General features: G+C 41.3%; 1 protein-coding gene across 1 annotated transcript in view; it reads left to right on the forward strand.

Annotated features, from left to right (window-relative positions):
• The window catches only part of TDRD9 (tudor domain containing 9), a 126,854-nt gene that overhangs the window by 70,986 nt on the left and 37,317 nt on the right, over positions 1-18,551 (forward strand). The window contains exons 13-20 of the mRNA XM_025391938.1: positions 275-379; positions 8,911-9,008; positions 9,945-10,076; positions 10,971-11,136; positions 11,228-11,291; positions 11,364-11,427; positions 11,751-11,795; positions 12,717-12,770. Of these exons, the coding sequence (XP_025247723.1) occupies positions 275-379; positions 8,911-9,008; positions 9,945-10,076; positions 10,971-11,136; positions 11,228-11,291; positions 11,364-11,427; positions 11,751-11,795; positions 12,717-12,770 (728 nt within the window). The remainder of the gene's footprint in view (positions 1-274; positions 380-8,910; positions 9,009-9,944; positions 10,077-10,970; positions 11,137-11,227; positions 11,292-11,363; positions 11,428-11,750; positions 11,796-12,716; positions 12,771-18,551) is intronic.

The raw sequence follows: 18,551 nt of genomic DNA on the forward strand, positions 1-18,551 counted from the left end.
CGTTACTCTTTTCGGGTGCAGTCCAGGTAGGCCTTCTTGTGACACATTGAGTCTTTACACCCAGAGACTCCCAGTACTCAGCAAGAAAAGATGTGACCACCAGATCCCCGTCCTGGGCAGAAGGAGTGGTCAGTGCGTGGCCAGATATTTCTGCCTGTTCACTAATTCTTAAGGCTGCATGCTTCAAATGGTTTTATCACTATGCATTGTGATTTATTATGCAATGATCTCTTATTAGCATGGTGTTTATAGTCTTTTTCTTTTTAAATGGCAGTTATAGATTTTTGTTTGACTAGAACTTTGGTCTGTGATGAAGATACAAATTATCAGAGTCTGCGATTGAGTTGGGCCTCTAAAACCAGCTGTAATCAGAGAAAAGGTAAGACATTTGTGTTAAAGCACAGTAATGAGTCAGTGTTGACACAGCGGCACATTCAGGTGCTTTTTTTTTTTTTTTTCTTCCTGAGATGGAGTCTCACTCTGTCGCCCAGGCTGGAGTGCAGTGGCGTGATCTCAACTCACTGCAAGCTCTGCCTCCTGGTTCTCGCCATTCTCCTGCCTCAGCCTCCTGAGTAGCTGGGACTACAGGCACCTGCCACCGTGCCCGGCTAATTTTTTGTATTTTTTAGTAGAGACGGGGTTTCACCGTGTTAGCCAGGATGGTCTTGATTTACTGACCTAGTGATCCGCCCGCCTCGGCCTCCCAAAGTGCTAGGATTACAGGGGTGAGCCACCGTGCCCGGCCATTCAGATGCTTTTCTAAAAAACTCATTTTTTGCACTTTTTACTCAGATATTTCCTTTCTTGGAACCAGTTTTAAGTTTTTAGCAATGGCTTCTCATATTGTCAGAGTGTCCATTTAAATCCATGATTCTCCTCTCTTCTAATGTATGAGGTCTTTGTACAAACTGGATAAACCCCATCATCCTGACACTATGTTTTTTTCCTAAGTGAAATTAAAAAATTACTGGTGAAGAACTATGGAAACCAAGTGGATCACTTCAGTAATTTTTGATCATCTGATTTCTGTTTCACTTTGATCTTCTAGGGTTAGTTTTCCTAAAGTGGTTCCACAGAGAGTTCCGGATTTGCTGCATCAGCCACTTGTATCTGGGCAGAGATGAGGGTGTAAGGTCACTTTTGGGGTCTTGGGATGCTTCGACCACAGTGGAGGTGTATTCATGACATACCTGGGACAGGTTGTTAAGATCACCTGTGGCAAGAACTGATTTCGCAGAACAACGTTTTAGAGAACCTTTTGAGAAGGGTAGATAAAAGACCATTTCAAGAATACTAAAATACTAAATATACCCCTCAAATAATAAAGGCAACATTGATTTAATATTTACCGTACGCCAGACATTCTTCTATTTATTAACTCATTTAATCTTCCTAGCAACCCTGTGAGGTAAGTACATACATAGTGTGTTAATTAAGATTCCCATTTCTTAGTGAAGCAGCTGAGAGGCACGGAAATAGTAACTTGCTCAAGATTATAGTAGGAAGTGGTGGGAATGAGGTTTGAACCCAGAAATCTGACTTTGGTCTACATTCTTAACCTTTTTGTTGTATCACCTCTCCTGAAATGACTTGCCTAGAGAGGGGTTAAGAGAATGACTAAGCAGCCGTTAAAATAGGGTCGCAGAGGCCAGGCGCGGTGGCTCACACCTGCAATCCCAGCACTTTGGGAGGCCGAGGCAGGTAGATTGCCTGAGTTTAGGAGTTCCAGACCAGTCTGGACAACATGGCAAAACTCTGTGTCTACCAAAAACACAAAAAATTAGCTGGGCGTGGTGGCGCATACCTGTGGTCCCAGCTACTCGGGAGGGTGAAGTGGGAGGATCACTTGAGCCTGGGAGGTGGAGGTTGAAGTGAGCCAAGATTACACACACTGCACCCCAGCCTGGGTGACAGAGTAAGAGCCCTGTCTCAAAAAAAAAAAAAAAAAAAAAAGTCACAGAGGTTCTCATCACTTTGGAAAAACCTTATGTATTATTATAAAGTTAAGAGAAAAAGGGCTATTAAACTGTAATCACCTCACTATGTTTAACCTCCTTCCCCCTCAAACTTCCCAAAAAACTATGCTTAAAAAATGACTAGAAATAGCTGGGTGCGGTGACTTGCGCCTGTAATCCCAGCACTTTGGGAGGCTGAGGCTGGTGGATCATTTGAGGTCAGGAATTTGAGACCAGTCTGGCCAACATGGTGAAACCCTGTCTCTATTACAAATACAATAATTAGCTGAGTGTGGTGGCACACACCTGTAATCCCAACTACTTGGGAGGCTGAGGTATGAGAATTGCTTAAACCTGGGAGGTGGAGGGTGCAGTGAGCCTAGATCACGCCACTGCACTCCAGCCTGGGCAACAGAGCAAGACTCTGTCTCAAAACAAAAAACCCTCAACAAAAAATGACTAGAAATAAATATACAAAAATGTTAAAAGTGATTATCTTTGGGTCAGTCTTGGGATTATAGGAGTTTTGTCTACCTTTTTGTATATTCAAAATTTCTGTAATTAGATATTTATTATAAAATTTCTTCCTTTACAGGATATTGCAAAAATAGTACATAGAATCCTTTGAATCCTTCTCTTACCCTCTCCTGGAGTGGGACATTTGTATAAGTACAGTCAACCAGGAAATTGACATAGTGTAACACTGTTAGACCATACACCTTGCTTCACAGTTTTCCTTGTACCGTGTGTATGGTTCTCTGCAGTTTGATCCTGTGTGTAAGTTTGTGTAACCACTACTGTGATCAGAACCCACAACCGTCCTGTCCCACTGCTATGCAGGGGTGGCCCTGTGCTGCCCCCTTGCAGCCATACCTGCCCCTAATACTCTGCCTGCCAACTGGTGACCCATCTTCATCTCTGCAGCTTTGTCGTTTCCAGGATGTTAGATAAATGGAATCACACAGTATGTGACCTTTTGAAATTGTCTTTTTCCAAGACTTACCATAGTGTTCTTAGGAGCCATCTAAGCCAATACAAGCTGCATGCATGTATCAGTGGCTCATTCCTTTTTATTACTAAGTAGTATTCCACTGAACATTTACCTGTTTAAGGACATTTGAGGTTTTTCCAATTCTTGCTGTGTGAATAAAACAGCTGTGAATATTCATGTACAGGTTTTTGTGTGGCCATAAGTTTTCATTTCTCTGGTATAAAAACCCAAGAATATAATTATTGGGTCATGTAGTAAATCTATATTTAGTTTCTTTTGAAGAAACTAAAGACAGAGAGAGATGGAGTCTCACTCTGTCGCAGGGCTGGTGGTGTGATCTCAGCTCACTGCAACCTTCACCTTCCGGGTTCAAGCAATTCTCCTGCCTCAGCCTCCCTAGTAGCTGGGACTACAGGCGTGCCCCACCACGCCCAGCTAATTTTTGTATTTTTAGTAGAGACGGGGTTTCACCATGTTGGCCAGGCTGGTCTCTAACTCTTGACCTCGTGATCCTCCTGTCTCGGCCTTCCAAAGTGCTGAGATTACAGGCATGAGCCACTGTGCCCAGCCTATGTTTAGTTTTATAAGGCCCTACTCTTTCCATGGTGGCTGTGTCATTTTACATTCCATGAGCAATGTGTGAGATCTATTTTTTCCATATTCTTGCCAGCACCACTGTTAAAAGAAAAATTTTGGCCAGACACGGTGGCTCATGCCTGTAATCCCAGCACTTTGGGAGGGTGAGATGGGCAGATTGCATGAGCCCAGGAGTTTGAGATCAGCTTGGGCAACATGGCAAAACCCTATCTCTATAAAAAATACAAAAATTAGTCAACCATGATGGCATGTGCCTGTACTCCCAGCTACTCAGTAGGGTAAGGTGGAAGGATGGATTGAGCCTGGGAGGTCGATGCAGTTGAGCCATGATTGTGCCACTGCACTCCAGCCTGTGTGGCAGTGAGATGCTGTTCTGAAAAAAAAAAAAAGAAAAAATTTTTAGACAAATTAAACTTAACAGAGTTTTAAAGAACATTTTGCAAATGGGTCTGCCTCTGAACTGGAAGAGGTTTAGAGAGACTGTGGTGCTGTTGCATGGTCAAGGAAGATTTATGAACAGAAAAAGGAAAGTGACGTGTAGAGAACAGAAGTGAGTTACAGAAATGGCCAGACTGACTACAGCTGGGCATTGGTCATCTTTGAATGTGGTTTGAGCAGTTGGTTGCCTTTGATTGGCTGAAACCCGGTGATTGGCATAAGAGTGGGTTATAGTCTGTTTGCATATGTAGTTAGGTTATAGTTTACTATGTACAGAGAGACTTTTAGGCTGAACTTAAAATATGTAAGGAGGCATCTTTAGGCTAAACTTTTATCTTTCTTCTCTCTTTTTTTTTTTTTTTTTTTTTGAGACGGAGTCTTGCTCTGTTGCCAGGCTGGAGTGTAGTGGCACGATCTTGGCTTACTGCAAGCTCTGCCACCCAGGTTCATGCCATTCTCCTGCCTCAGCCTCCTGAGTAACTGAGACTTCAGGCGCCCGCCACCATGCCTGGCTAATTTTTTGTATTTTTCGTAGAGACGGGGTTTCACTGTGTTAGCCAGGATGGTCTCGATCTCCTGACCTCGTGATCTGCCCGCCTCGGCCTCCCAAAGTGCTGGGATTACAGGCGTGAGCCACCGTGCCTGGCCAGCATCTATCTGCTTTTGAAAATTTTAGTTTGATTATTTTGCATTTAGTATGAGTGACTTTATTTTGGATTAGCCTGGTCTGTTGGAGCCCAGTGTATGAGTTTAGTCCAAAACAATAGTCTCTCATCATTTTGTTTAACAATTTCCTCCTTTTGGTCAGGTTTTGACTTAGGTGAGAGTGTGACCAAAACTTAGGGCTTTAGTGTCACTCTCAGTTATTGTCATTTTGGGTTTTTAGTCTTGACATGTTATTTATGGGCTATGGTTTTTTCATGATGACACTTTTTTTTTGAGCTTTTGTTGTTTTAAGTGAAGAAGAAACTGACATTTTTATGTATTCATTTTTGAGACAGGGTCTTGCTCTGTCACTCAGGCTGGAGTACAGTGGCATGATCATGGCTCACTGCAGCCTCAACCTCCCAAGCACAAGCAATCCTCCCACCTCAGCCTCCCGAGTGGCTGAGACTACAGGTGTGTGCCACCACACCCAGCTAATTTTTTATTTTTTTGTGGAGACTGGGATCTCACTGTGTTGCCCCCCAGGCTGGATCTCACTATGCTGCCCAGGCTAGTTCTAACTTATGTTGCCCAGGCTGGATCTCACTATGTTGCCCAGGCTGAACTCAAGTGATCTTCCTACCTCAGCCTCCCAAAGTGCTGGGATTACAGTTACGAGACACCATACTCAGCCAACATTTTGTAGATGGCTGTATGTAAACATTTAAAACTTTTGAGAGAATACAGTGTACCAGGGAGACTACTATTATGACTATTAGGAGGATAATACCAAAAGTTTGGAATATGTTCTTTAGCCAGGGTTTCCATGAACCATACCAATGAAAATCAAATAGATCAAAGAATGAGTCAGATAAAGAGGCTTGCTTTTAACCAAGCAGTCCGTTTACCTTCTGTTTATCTTTATCTTGAGTCGTTTTTTTTTTTGAGATGGAGTTTTGCTCTTGTTGCCCAGGCTGGAGTGCAGTGGCGCGATCTTGGCTCACTGCAATCTCTGACTCCCGGGTTCAAGGGACTCTCCTGCCTCAGCCTCCTGAGTAGCTGGGATTACAGGCGTATGCCACCACGCCCGGCTAATTTTTTGTATTTTTAGTAGAGATGGGGTTTCACTATGTTGGCCAGGCTGGTCTCGAACTCCTGACCTCAGGCGATCCACCCGCCTCAGCCTCCCAAAGTGCTGGGATTATAGGCATGAGCCACCGCGCCCGGCCTAACTGATGCTTTATAATACCTGATGTATTTATCTATGTATAATAAATAGTGTCAGCAACTTTTTTTCCCCCAATCTAGCCAGTAAGTAATCCAGAGAAATTTTATTACCTAGCACAACTTTAGCAAGATAATTTAAAGAAGTCTGTTGTGTAATCATAGGCTTTGTAGTAGAATCTATTCTAGAGCCTATTAGGAGTGATACATTTTTAATTAGTGTCTTATTTACTCTAAACCGTGGGAAAAGAGACCTAACAAATGATGTCTATCTAGAAGGGTGAAGGCCTCTTGGCAATGTTTTCTTTAACCTATGATGTAGGTCAAGAGGGATGAACCAATGGTTTGTTTCTGACTGATTATGGATTAACAAAGGTACTATTAAAATTTTTTATATCTACCCTTTGTCTTTTGTTTATTAAGGCATAAGATAGTCCATGGGTAGGGTTGGCTGTAAAATCTTTTACCAATAAAAGTATACCCCATGAGTATATATAATAACCTCTTTTTTTAGGGAAGTTACTATATGCATTATTGTTTACAGAGGCAGAAGCAAGGGGAAGAATAAGAGGTTGGAGTCTCAGGATAGAGAAATCTTAATTTGTGGTCTTGGGAAAGCTGCTCACATCTGGGATGTTGTCTGCTTTTGGGGAGAAGCTTTTTTGGTTAGCTTTACCTTAAGGTTTGTAATGGGGGTATAGTTTTTAAGAGTCTGGAGGGGCTCTTTTAATTTGCGAGGTTATGCACTTAAGCTTTGAGATCCCAAAGTTTTGTAGTGTGGGTGGCAAGGACAGTCTTTTTCTGATGTTGTTTTTAGAAGAGTCAATCTCTGGGTTTTAGATCGTGAAGTATTTGATTGTCCTTAGTTGGTGGACCATGAAAAGCTTTTTTTTACCTGGTGAAAATATATTTTGGTATAATGCATTAAAGTCTTGTGGCATTTAGTTATACTAGAGTTTAGTAGCAGAAGATACATGAGACTCTATTATCAGGTGCATAGAGGCCTTTTAGTGGCTATTTTACGAGGGATTACCTTCTGTTTTTTATTGAAGTGGATTTGATTGTCTTCAATCTGTAATTCCTTTGACTATGACAATCTAGTTAGTTTTTTCTAATGCTTTGTATCTGTGATACTTTAACTGTTTTATAACTTGTCTAGTGAAACAAGCACTTCTGTCACTGGAGATTTTTTTATGAATGACCCATGAGAGAACACATTTTCTAGTAACCTATTTGGAATAATTTCAGTGGACTTTGGATAATAGGGGTGGTGATCCCTAGTTTTTGGCATCTGGCCCTGAGGTGATTAAGGCAGAGGAATATTGCCTCCTGGGTGCACCGGTCCATATAGAGGATGGAGGATGTATGGCTGTGGTTGGTTAGTTTTACATATCAAAGACATGTTCCTGGCTGGGCCCTTTGCTCTAAGAATTGGCTAGTCTTGGGAGGGGCAGTCTCACCCCAGCCAGGAAGGTTTTTAAAAATACCAAAGCATCATGCTATACAGAAAATAAAAAGTATTTAGAATATAAATTGCATTTGCATTTTTGTAAAGAAAATCACTTGCATGTGCTTGCTCTTGCTGTTTCTGGGTTCTTGGTTCTGTCCCATTGCTCTTTCTCTGTACTGCCTCCACCGGCACTGTACTGCCTTGATTACTGTAGAAGAAGTTGTATATCAAACAGAGTGATTCTTCCTACTTTATTCTTCATTTTCAAAATGGTTTTCAATATTTGAAGTCCTTGGCCTTGCCAGATAGATTTCAGAATAAGCTTGTTTATAGATACCAAAGAAGTTTCGTGCTTTTGGTAGGAATTATGTTAAACCCATAGATGAATATGTGGAAAATTGACATAGTGACTATGTTGAATCTTCCAATCTCTGAGTACTATATGTGTCTCTGTTTATTTAGCCATCTTTGGTTTCTTTCATTGGCAGTGTGTAATTTTCAGTGTATAGATTCTGTATGTGCTGTGTTAAATTTATGCCTCAGTATTTCATTTGACTTAGAGTGATTGTAAATGACATTGTGTTTCAATTTTGGTTTCCATATGTTCATTACTAGTATCTGGACATGTGGTTGATTTTTGTGTGTTGATCTTGTATCCTGTGTCTTTGCTGAATTCACTTATTAGTTCTCGGAAGACTTTTTTGGGTGTTTGTTTTTGTGATGTCTTGGGATTTTCTTAGATCATCCTGTCATTTGCAAATAAGGTGGGTGGTGGTGGAGGAAGAAGCCCAGATTCTCCACAGTCTCCTGGCAGTGAGGAGGATGCCTGGGAAGGCAGACAGGGCAGCAGGGGATAGGATCCAGATCCCCGTAGGTGGGGAAGGAATGGTTTTTGGGTTGCCTCATTTCTTTTAAAGCTGCATTTTAAGACTCCCTCCTACCCCTCCCTCCACTCGCTCTCCTTGGACAATTTTATTACGTGTTAGGATAAAAGAGTTGCTACTTCATAGGTGATAGAGTCACAAGAGAGTAACAGTTTATGTCATGGTCTCCGCGGGCCAGCCTTGGTTCTGAGCCTTCTGCTTGTTCCTCGCTCGGTCACGTAATGTGGTGTGGCTGACAGCTGGGAGGGTGCTTTGCAGTGGGGCGAGGATGGGTGGGTAGCAGAAGCCATTGGAAGCACAAGCTGTTGAGACAGCCTCCTCGATGGCATCGTAGGGCCTGTCGCTAACCTTGTGACTTTCTATTATGAACTGTGCATTTTCCAGAAGGGTGTACTTGGTTTCTGTTGCATATTGGGCCAAGGTTGTCTTCTTCAGAAATATGCATTAGATTTGATAATATTGGTCACTGAGTAGAAGTCAGCATTTAGTCTTGTTCTAATTTATTCTAACTTTTTAGGATAGTCATTCTTATTTAGAATAACATTTAAAATAAGAATAACTTATTAAGAGTACACTAACATATTCTAAAAGTGTTACTGACATGGTCTAGTAGAAGACACTTAAGGCTTTGCTTAATTAATATTTAATGACTGTTTAAAAATACATCTTCATGCTGATGTTAAAGTAATTAATGCCAAACACTGTTTGCACATCTTTCCTTTGAAGGCCGTGCTGGACGAGTGTCTAGAGGGTACTGTTACCGGCTGGTACACAAGGATTTCTGGGACCACTCCATCCCTGATCATGTTGTTCCTGAGATGTTGGTAATTCACTTTGGTCATTGTCAAAGTTATTTATTTATTTATTTATTTATTTATTTATTTATTTATGAGACGGAGTCTTGCACTGTTGCCTGGGCTGGAGTGCAATGGCACGATCTTGGCTCACTGCAACCTCCGCCTCCCGGGTTCACACGATTCTCTTGCCTCAGCCTCCCACGTAGCTGGGATTACAGGCGCACACAGCACCACGCCCAGCTGATTTTTTTGTATTTTTAGTAGAGACGGGATTTCACTCTGTTGGCCAGACTGATCTTGAACTCCTGACTTCGTGATCCGCCCGCCTGCCTTGGCCTCTCAAAGTGTCAAAGTTGATAGTTTTACCAAACAGTCTAAGTAATATAATTTCTAGTGTCATCTAATTTTGGTTCCAGAAAAATCCTTGTCTTGCCACATTCCCCCTCACTCACAATCCGGGCTCACTATTGATTACGCATCAGGCTACTGTCTAGGGCGTTACCCACATTTCATAGTTTTAATGAGAGGATGTTTTCAGGTATCTGTGGGCTCTATAATAGGATTGTCTTTAAATGCTGCTGTTTTCTGTGTCCCTTTATAATGAGTAATTGTGGGATCAGCTTTTTTTCCTTCCTCTTTTCTGTGTCTCTCCCCTTCTTTTGTCCTCCTTCTCTTTTTTCTTCTTTCCCTCTCCCTGCTTTCTTGCTCTCCCACTTTTCAGCCCCTCTTTTCCTTCTCTTTTTGCTTCCTTCTTTCTCTCCCCATCTTTGCCTTTTTCCGTCTCTCTCTCCTGTTCTTTCTCCTTCTCTCTCCCCTCTCTTCTCTCCCTCCCTCAATCCTCTCCATTTTTTCTTCTCTCCTCTCCTTCTCTCCTCCTCTTTCCCTCTGAAGCACTGGTTATGTGAATCGGCTAACTGATTTAGTTACGTTATTATTTCTAATCTCAGGCTTGGTTCTTTTCAGCGTTGTCCATTAGGAAGCACAATCTTGAAAGCGAAATTACTCGACATGGGTGAGCCGAGAGCTCTGCTGGCCACTGCCCTTTCCCCGCCTGGTCTGAGTGACATTGAGCGCACCATCCTTCTACTAAAGGAGGTAGGACTGCCTGATGGTTAGTACTGTTGGCATCTGCAGAGCTCTGTTCTGCAGCTCCCTCAGTCTCTGCCTCACTTTCCCACTAACTCTGTTCCTCAGCCTCTTTCTGGCTTTCTTCGTCCATTCCTGGAAACCCTGCTCTTCCTACTCGGGATTCTTTGACTGCACACCTGACTCATACTCTGCCCTCTGAACTTGTAACCAAGGCCTTGGTACAAGCTGTATCCTAGTGTACATATTGTGCTGGGGCTCTGGACGTTCTGCTTCTGACCTTTGAAGTGGAGGATGCCTCTGGTGTTTTACCTTCTCTATTGTGATTGATTGATTGATTAACTGGGTCTTGCTCTGTTGCCTAGGCTGGAGGGCAGTGGTGCAATTATGGCTTACTGCAGCCTCAAACTCTGGGCTCAAGTGACCCTCCCACTATGGCCTCCCAAGTAGCTGAGACTGAGGTGTGAGCCACCACACTTGGCTTCCTTTAATAAAAAAATTTGATAACTCCTTGGGTTTCTATGAAAAACACTGTGTCAAGTTAAGGAAGTTTTTCCCCATATATAGTTCAGTAAGGTTTTGTCGACAGTGGCAGCTGGGAGATCCTTCACTTAGTACTGTGCATGCCGTATTTGTTCAAGAGTGAGGTGAGTAGACTTTTGTGAAAGTCCTTTAGTGTTACCTCCTAGGATCATACTTTTAAAAAAATAGTAAAATGTGTTCTAAGTTTCAAGGGAAAATTTAAAAAGTTTTTTTTGGTAGCATATCAGCCTTTCATAAATTGGCTTAGGGCCTTATTCACCAAAATGTGGTCTTCGTTTCCTGTTTTGGACTCTCCACCTTAAGGGGAAAAAGTATGAGTAAGTCAGTGCTTGCTGATAACACTAATTTTATTGTATAAAGGTTGGAGCACTTGCAGTGAGTGGGCAGAGAGAAGATGAAAACCCCCATGACGGTGAATTGACCTTCTTAGGAAGAGTTTTAGCCCAGCTTCCTGTAAATCAGCAACTTGGTAAACTCATAGTCCTTGGACATGTATTTGGATGTCTAGATGAATGTCTTATTATAGGTAAGTGTGAGAACAAATACATGCTAATGGGAAGTTTATATAACACCACTCTCACAATCTTACATTCTTCTTGTTTATTTTTTATGGTTAGCGGCAGCTCTTTCTTTGAAGAATTTTTTTGCAATGCCTTTCCGGCAGCATCTCGATGGATATAGGTACTGAACATTCATATTTTAAAGTGTCACTGTATTTTAATGGTATTGAATGACACCATTATCTGTTTGTAGGAACAAAGTGAATTTCTCTGGCAGTAGCAAGAGTGACTGCATTGCACTTGTTGAGGCATTTAAAGTAAGTTTTCTGTTGTGTAAACCATGAAAGCAGCTACCACAGATTGTTAGTACGTTTTCATACCAAAAACGTATGAGGTAGAGAGAGACAATGTTTTATCTTGTGAAAGTATTCTCGGGGTTATTGGTGTCCAATGTTAAATTAACTGTGCTGGAAGAAGTGGGTGAGATGGAAATCCAATTTTATGAAATTGACTGAAAAAATTAAATTTGTACATTTTTATGTTGTAAATTTTCAACATACAGTTGAAAAGTTGAGATTGGACTTAAAAAAATTCATTGAGCCAACACATTATTTTGAAACTTTGGATCATTTATTTTCAGACATGGAAGGCTTGCAGACAGAGAGGGGAGCTGCGGTACCCGAAGGTTGGTGAGCCCTTTCCAGCTGCTTTCTAGATGGCTGGGAGTGATGAGAGAAGGACTCTGTCTTGGCACAGTCATGGCATGTGAATCATGATGTGCCGCCTGCAGCTGGAGTTGAGGTCACTGTAGACAGTGCTCGCACGACTGTCCCAAGAGTGGCAGGCCATAATCTCTGCAGACTGGTCCTTTTGCTTCCATCGCTTCTCAGGAGGCCGCTTGCTCTCAGTCCTATGTTGGAGCTGTGCTGCTTGTTTCGCAGCTCCACATTGTACTGATCTTGCCGTGGTGTCTGTAGCCTCTTTGGCTGTGAGTATTTCATAGCTGTGGGTGCTGGGTTGGACATGTCAGTTCAAAATTGAGAGCCATGTGGCTGCTGTTTCTGTTTTCAGCTCTTTTAGATAATGGGCTTAAAAGAAATGTAATCTGTTATCCTCCATTTTATTCTTTTTTTTTTTTTGTCAGACTTTGTTGTTCTTCTAAACTTATTTGGTTCAACAGACTGTTTACAGGTCTGCTGTTTCTGTGTTGAGATTTGCTGTGCCTAGATAGATCTCTACTAATACATATATGAGTTAGCTGTTTAAAGTTTTTTAAAGACTCAGCTGTATTATTTTTCTTGTTGGTATATAATTTGTCAGACATCTTTTTTCAAGATAATCAAGTTATGTCTACCTTTAATTTTTGAGGTAGGTGGACTCAGAAGAGTTTCTGTATCATGTTTATGGTTGAGTATTCTGCTCTCTGGCTTCAATGTAAAATTGGATGTACCTGGAGAGGGAGCGCCACGGTCAACTTGAGTACATATTTAATAACTCAGTAATTTACATTCATTATTAAATTTTTGGATGAAACGTATTAAACTAGCTAAATTCCACTCTAATTTATTACCTTAATATTGAGTATTCTGCTTTTATATATTTAAAGGATGAACTTAATTGGGGACGGTTAAATTACATTCAAATCAAGAGAATTAGAGAGGTAAGTTAAGTTTTTTGACCAAATGGATGCAAATAAAGTTGACTTATAAAGTATTTAATAAGTAACAACAGTACATGGGTAGTAATGAGTATTTCAAGAAGAGTATTTCCTGCCTGTTTCCAACTTTAGTAGGAGTGTCTCTTTCACCTTTCAGTAGAACTACTTAGGTTTCTAATAAATACTCCTTTTCAAGTTAAGGAATATTTTTTCCCTATACATAGTTTAATGAGGAATGGTTATGTGATCTTGTTGTATTGTCTTTTCAGTATCTGTCAGGATAAACAGATTGTGTGTGGTGCTCACACCTGTAGTCCCAGCTACTGGGGAGGCTGAGGTGAGAGGTTTGCATGAACCTGGGAGGTAGAGGCTTCAGTGAGCCGTGATTGCACCAGTGTACTCTAGCCTGGGTGACAGAGTGAGAGCCTGTCTTGAAAAAGAAAAAGATAAACATATGGTGTTTTAATTTTTAACCTACTAATACAATCTTGCATTGCTTAATGACAGGAATACATTCTGAGAAATCAGTAATTACATGGTTTTATCCTTGTGCAAACAGCATAGAACATACTTACACAGACCTAGATGGTGTGGCCCGCTACCTGGGCTGTATAGTGTAGCCTGTGGCTTCTAGGCTGCAAACCTGTACAGCATGTGACTGTATTGAACACTATAGGCAATTAAAACAAAATGGTAAGTATTTCTGTACCTAAACATAACTAAACGTAGAAAAGGTGCAGTAAAAATATGGTTATAAAACAGGGTTTCCCACCACCTGGGCCATACTCTCCTTATGAGAATATAACTAATGCCAGATCTGAGGTGGAACAGTTTCATCCTGAAACCATCCCCACCCTCTCCGGTCTGTGGAAAAATTGTCTTTCATGAAACTGGTTTCTGGTGCTAAAAAGGTTAGGGATCACTGGTATAAAAGATAAAAATGGCGTACCAATATAGGGAGCTTACTGTGAATGGAGCTTGCAGGACTGGAAGTGGCTCTGGGTGAGTCAGGGAGTCAGTGAGTCAGTGAGTGAGCTGTGAGGGAATGTGGAGGCCCAGGACATCACTGCACATGACTGTAGACTATAAACACTGCAGGCTTGGGCTACACTAATTTCATAAAATTTTTTAAAAAATTAATTGTGACTTACTATAACTTTTTTAACTTGATAAACTTTTTAATTTTTTAAAAACTTTTTGGCTCTTATAATAACACTTAGCTTAAAACACAAACACATTGTACAGCTATGTAAAAATATTTTCTTTCTTTATATCCTTATTCTATAAGTTTTTATCTATTTCCTTATTTATTTGGTTTTTGAGATAGGATCTTACTCTGTTACCCAGGCTGGAGTGCAATGGCATGATCACAGCTCACAGAAGCCCTGACTTCCTGGGCTCAAGCAATTCTTCTGCTTCAGTCTCTGCAGTAGCTGGAACTACAGGCATATGTCACCACTTCTAATTTTTTTTCTTTTTTTTTTTTTTGAGATGGAGTCTTGCCCTGTCACCCAGGGTGGAGTGCAATGACGCCGTCTCGGCTCACTATAACCTCCGCCTCTTGGGTTCAAGCAATTCTCCTGCCTCAGCCTCCCAATTAGCTGGGATTACAGGTGCACATCACCACACTCAGCTACTTTTCTGTATTTTTAGTAGAGACGGGGTTTCATCATGTTGGCCAAGCTGGTCTCAAACTCCTGACCTTGTGATCTGCCTGCCTTGGCCTCCCAAAGTGTTGGGATTACAGGTGTGGGCCACCATGCCTGGCCTAATTTTTTTTTATTCTTTATTTTTTTCCAGAGACAGGGTCTCACTTTGTAGCCCAGGCTGGTTTTATCTATTTTTAAAAATAATTTTTATTTGTTAAACTTTTTTGTTAAAAACTAAGACACACATACACATTAGCCTAGGCATACACAGAATCAGGATCATCAGTATCACTGTCTTCTACCTCCACATCTTGTCCACTGGAAGGTCATCAGGGGCAGTAACACATGGCGCTGTCATCTCTTACAGTGTAAGAATGCTTTCTCCTGGATACCTCCTGAAGGACCTGCCTGAGGCTGTTTTACAGTTAACTTTTTTGGTTTGTTTCCTTTTTTTTTTTGCTGCTGCTGGTTTCAAGACATGTGAAGTTATTATTTTTTTTAAATAAATAGGAGTATATACTCTGAAATAATGATGGTATAGTATGATAAATCCTTAAGCCAGTAACATAGTTATTTATTATCATTATCAAGTACAATTGTCCCTTGTTATATAAAGGAGGGTTGGTTTCAGGACCCCTGTATACCAAAATTCACGAATACTCACGTCTTGCAGTTGGCCTTGTGGAACCCATGTACACGAATAGTCGGCCTTCCATATACTCAGGCTTGCATCCCTTGAATACTGCATTTTTGATCCGCATTTGGTTAAGAAAAACCTGCATATAAGTGGGCCCTCACTGTTCAACCCCATGTGGTTCAGGGGTCAACTGAATTGTACTGTATGTATTGTATGTGCTAGACTTTCATATGATTGGCAGCACGGTAGGTTTGTTTACACCAGCATCACCACAGACACATGAGTACATGTGGTCACTACAACAGCTATGATGTGACCAGGCAACAGGACTTTTCTACCTCTGTTACAGTCTGATGGGACCACAGTTCTATATGTGTCCATGGTTGACTGAGACATTGCTGTGTGGTGCATGACTTATACATGAATATATGATGGATTTCCCACTGTTGACCCAACCACATGTTCTCAGAATAAACTCTGCTTGTTTGTAATGTTTTCTCCCAAAACATTGCTGGGTTCTGATTGCCAATATTTTCTCTAGAATTTTTCCCTCTGTATTTATAAGTGAAATTGGCCTTTGGTTTACGTGTGTGTGCATGTGTGCGCACGTGCATGCACAACACTATCAGATGCTGGTGTCGATACCACCCTGGTAGGACGAACCTCTTTCTGTGTCCAGGAACCATTTTAATCAATAGTTTAATAACTAGAAATGTATTTCCTATGTATTTGATAGAACGCATTCAAAAACACCTTTGGGATTAGTGCCTTTTTGAGGGATCAGTTTAAAAAAATATTTTCAATATCCCTGGGAGTTATTGATCCATTCTGGGTTCTAATTCTTCTGGAGTCATTTTTGAGGAGTTACGTTTTTCATTCAGGTACCCATTTAATCCAGATCATGAAGTTTATTGATGTATAGTTACACGTAATTTTTGTTATTTCAAATTCATGTCAAATGGTAACACCTTTCTTGTTCTTATTATTGTGTATTTGTGTACTCTCATCGTTTCTTGATTATATTTGTATATTCAGGGAGTCCCTGAGACCATCCTCGGGTTCACTGATTGGCTAGAAGGACTCGCAGAAGTAGAAAAGCTGTTATGCTTATGCTTATGATTTATTTTAGCCAAAGGATATGGATTAAAATCGGCAAAGGTTAAAAAAAAAAAAAAAAAAAAAAAAAACAGTCCGTGGGAGAAGCCCTGGAGAGACCAGGTGCAGGCTACCAAGTGTCCTTTCCCAGTAGAGTCTTATGGACAGTGATTAATTCTCAGCCGCAGTGTGCAACGACAGGCATGAAGTATTGCAACCAGGAAGCTCCCCTGAGCCTTGGTGTCCAGGGTTTTTATTGAGCATTGGTTATGTAGGCCTAGAGTACCCATGTGGCTGACCTTAGTTACTCAGTCTTCAGTCCCTCCAGAGGAAACTGTTACCCTACGCCCCAAGGCCCCACCATAAATCACATTCTAGCGTAAACTCTTTTGTGTGGCCCAAGGCCCCAGGTAAGCAGATACTCTTATTAGGGAGGATAGGAGTCCCTGGAGGCTTGGCAATGACCTTTCAGGAGCTGGGCCAGGGCCAAACCTTTCTCTGGAATGTGCGTGGTCTGCACAGCCAGGCCTGCTGGATTACTCCTTTACTGTGCAGTCTGCAAGGTTCCTTTGTGTTACTGTATTTTCAGAGAGCTTACTCTTAGTTTCATTTGTCAGTTTTCTCGTCTATGTTTTTTGGGAGGGAAGGAATAGGTGGGGGATTCTAAATCATTGCTTTTTGGTTTTTTCCATTAATTTAGTTATCCTGTGACTAGTTTACTTGAGTCTTTCTGAAATTAATATTTAATATTAATAATAATATTTTCAGTCTTTCTAATTAAAAACATTTAAGGCTATGAATTTTATTATGAGCAGCTTTAGCCACATCCCACTGATTTTTGAGATTCCTGTCTATAATTTCTTTTAGTGTTGGTTTCCTCTCTGACTAAAGAGTTTATTTTTATTTTTTAGAGACAGGGTCTTTGTTTCCCAGACCGGAGTGCAGTGGCATGACCATAGCTCACTGCAGCCTCACACTCCTGGGCTCAAGCAATCCTTCTGCCTCAGCCTCCCAAAGCTCTGAGAGGTGTGAGCCACCATGTCCAGCCCTGAAATGTTTTTAAATATCATTTTTTTCTTGTTAATTTCTGATTTTATTGCTTTTAAGTATAGAAAGTGGCATAGTCTTGGTTTTTAATTCGTTCAGTTACATGTGATTACAGTCACATGAAAGAGTTCCATCCCTCAGGGGTACAGAGGCGAGCATCTGAGTATACTCTCCCTTGCTTCCCATGTCCCAGGCTTTTCCTCCCTCCACAGAGATAGTGGCTGCTAAGTTTTTCTGTCCTTTCAATTCTTTTTAGTTGTTATTTCCCCCAGTTATGTTCACACTTGTAACTGTGTTCTTTTTGTAATTGCGATAATTTTGTGGTGACTTAATTTATGGTCAGTTCGTAGGTGTTTGGAATTGTGTATTTTCACATGTGTACATTAAAGTTTGACATTTTGTGTGAAACAGTTTTTATTACAACTGGATATTGATTTTATTTTCCTGTTTGGAGGGACTATTTGGCCATAGGTCATTTATTTTGTTTTTGATCACAAAAGCAGTACATGTTCATGGCAGAGGCTGGAATGTGTTTCGAGGACCTAAAGCAAGGCTGTGGTCATGGCTCTCTGCTATTCTGATCTCTGGGTGGGTACAGTTATGCGTTTGCACTGGTTCCCATCAGGGGTGTGTGTTTATAAATAGATCATGGAGCATATATGATTTTGTATTCTGGTATTTTCTATAAGTGTTATGCTGTTCATCTTTAACATTACTTATTAATTAATTTCTAATAAGATGATTCTTGCCAGGCACAGTGGCACATGCCTATATTGCCAGTTGTTTGGTAGGATGAGGCAGGAGGATCACTTGAGCATAGGAGTTCTGGGCTGTGGTGCGCCATGCCGATTTGGTGTTGCATTAAACTCAACACCGATATGGTGACCTCTTGGGAGACAGGAACCACCGTATTGCCTAAGGAGGGGTGAACCAGCCCAACTTGGAAAGGGAGCACATCAGAACTCCTGTGTTGATCAGTGTGGGATTGTGCCTTTGAATAGCCACTGCACTGTCTAGCCTGGGCAATATAGCAAGATCTTGTCTCTAAAAATAAATTTTAGGCCAGGCATGGTGGCTCATGCCTGTAATCCCAGCACTATGGGGGGCCGAGGTAGGCGGATCACGAGGTCAGGAGATTGAGACCATCCTGGCTAACACGGTGAAATCCTGTCTCTACTAAAAATACAAAAAAATTAGCTGGGCGTGGTGGGGGGCACCTGTAGTCCCAGCTACTCAGAAAGCTGAAGCAGGAGAATGGCATGAACCTGGGAGGCGGAGCTTGCAGTGAGCTGAGATTGCGCCACTGTTCTCCAGCTGGATGACAGAGTGAGACTCTGTCTCAAAATAATAATCATA

The sequence above is a fragment of the Theropithecus gelada genome, chromosome 7b (genome assembly GCF_003255815.1).
Source record: "Theropithecus gelada isolate Dixy chromosome 7b, Tgel_1.0, whole genome shotgun sequence".
Classification (NCBI taxonomy): Eukaryota; Metazoa; Chordata; class Mammalia; order Primates; family Cercopithecidae; genus Theropithecus; species Theropithecus gelada.